The sequence below is a fragment of the Drosophila sulfurigaster genome, chromosome X (genome assembly GCF_023558435.1).
Source record: "Drosophila sulfurigaster albostrigata strain 15112-1811.04 chromosome X, ASM2355843v2, whole genome shotgun sequence".
Taxonomy (NCBI): Eukaryota; Metazoa; Arthropoda; class Insecta; order Diptera; family Drosophilidae; genus Drosophila; species Drosophila sulfurigaster.
Genome location: NC_084885.1, coordinates 1 through 1717, shown reverse-complemented (window position 1 = coordinate 1717; position 1717 = coordinate 1). Strand labels below are relative to the sequence as shown.

At 53.2% G+C, this 1717-nt stretch overlaps 1 protein-coding gene across 1 annotated transcript; it reads right to left on the bottom strand.

Moving 5' to 3' along the window:
- Positions 1–227: 227 nt before the first annotated feature.
- LOC133847599 (uncharacterized) lies at positions 228–1588 on the bottom strand. Its single transcript, XM_062282757.1, has 2 exons — positions 817–1588; positions 228–736 (listed from the first exon to the last, which is right to left on the bottom strand). Exons 1-2 carry the CDS (start codon positions 1586–1588, stop codon positions 228–230), a joined length of 1281 nt encoding a protein of 426 aa, XP_062138741.1.
- Between the last annotated feature and the right edge of the window lie 129 nt (positions 1589–1717).

The window sequence follows — 1717 nt, the reverse complement described above, 5'->3', positions numbered from 1 at the left end:
GCCTCAGGAATCGCTGACGTTTCCGGAGTGGGTGGATCCCACGGCACACGCGACACCGGAACGAATTGGTGCCAGCGGGCTGGTTCTGGTGGGTGGATGTGTGTGACGGCATACTACATGAAATGAAAAAAAAGAAACAAACGATTATTGTAGTAGCCTCTTTGCAGTGTCAATGACACACGGAACAGGACAGCATAGGACGACGAGTAAGAGTACAGGATAGGATGTTATTCGTCCTTCAGTCCTTCTGACGTGGAGGGGTCAGTCTTGCTGTCCATCGGGAGTAGGATAAGTTTGGCAACGGGTCTTCGGATGGTACCCCGCGCCGTGAGCACATCTACCACTCGGACCTTGGCGTCGGTGCCTGGACACGTCGTCAGCACCCGTCCTAGGCGCCACTCGTTAGAGGGGAGGTTGTCTTCCTTTATGACGACCATGTCACCGATCCGAAGGTTCCGGGTAGGGGATTGCCATTTCGTCCGTTTGTGCAGCTCCTTCAGGTACTCATCTTTCCAACGGAAACAAAATTGTTGGTGAAGAGCCTTCAGTCGCTGCCATCGGTTGAGGATGGAGGTGGCCGGTTGATTAATTGGTGGTTCCAACACCGAAATAAGAGGGCCACCTATGAGGAAATGGCCAGGAGTGAGCGCTAGTAAGTCCGCAGGATCCTCGGACATAGGGGAAATCGGCCTTGAGTTCAGGCAGGCTTCGATCTTAGCGAGAAGAGTGGACAACTCTTCGAACGTATATTTCGAGGTGGATGTCGCCTTGTAAAGAGTGCCTTAAAACTCTTTACGCCGGCTTCCCATAATCTACCCATATGCGGGGCGCCCGGCGGGTTGAAGTGCCAGGATAGGCTCTTGTGGGCGTGTTGTGCGATAATGCACTCCCTCGTCGCTTCCAAGAAGTCGTTGGAGATCACTTTGTCAGCTCCAACGAAGGTTTTCCCGTTGTCCGAGTACATTTGGTGTGGACACCCGCGCCGTGCGATGAAACGGGAGAATGCGGCCAGGAATTTCTCCGTCGTGAGATCCGATGTTGCCTCCAAGTGGATCGCCTTCGTGCTGAAGCACACGAAGACGCAGACATATCCTTTGGTGATAAGGCAGGCTCGGCCAGTGTAGTTCTTTATTTCGAATGGGCCGGCGAAGTCGACTCCAGTGTGCGTGAACGGTCTCGAGTAGGACGCCCTTTCCTTGGGCAAGTTCCCCATCATTTGGGTCTGCAATCTCTTCTTGTAGATGACGCAAACCTTGCAGGAGTTGATGGTGGATTTAACGAGGACCTTCAACTTTGGAATCCAGAATCTGGAACGGATCAGCCGCATGACGACTTGGTTACCCCCATGTAAGGATATACGATGGGTGAAACGAACCAGTAGTCGTGCAAAGGACGAGGAATACGAGAGGATGATTGGATGACTCTCATCGTAACGCAGCGAGTGGGACGCCCTCAGACGCCCACAGGCCCGTAGAATCCCCTTGCCATCGAGGAAAGGGTTCAAATTTCGGATTGAACTTGAGGAAGGAAGCGGCTGCTTGGACTGCAGACATTGGTATTCCTGTTGGAAAGTGTGTCGTTGAGCCATGACGATTAGCCGCTCTTGGATCCGTGACAGCTCATCCGCCTGGACCACGGTAGAGCTTGGAACTGCCAACTTCCGACTCTTATCGATGAATCGGAGAACATAGGCAGACGTGCGCAGTGCCCTGCCAAA

Excerpts from the sequence above, each read along its gene's own strand:
- LOC133847599 (XM_062282757.1), bottom strand. The coding sequence starts at position 1,588 with ATGGCTCAACGACACACTTTCCAACAGGAATACCAATGTCTGCAGTCC. Across the intron at positions 737-816 it reads GCCGGGCGCCCCGCATATGG|AGTTGTCCACTCTTCTCGCT; the intron begins GTAGATTATGGG and ends ATACGTTCGAAG.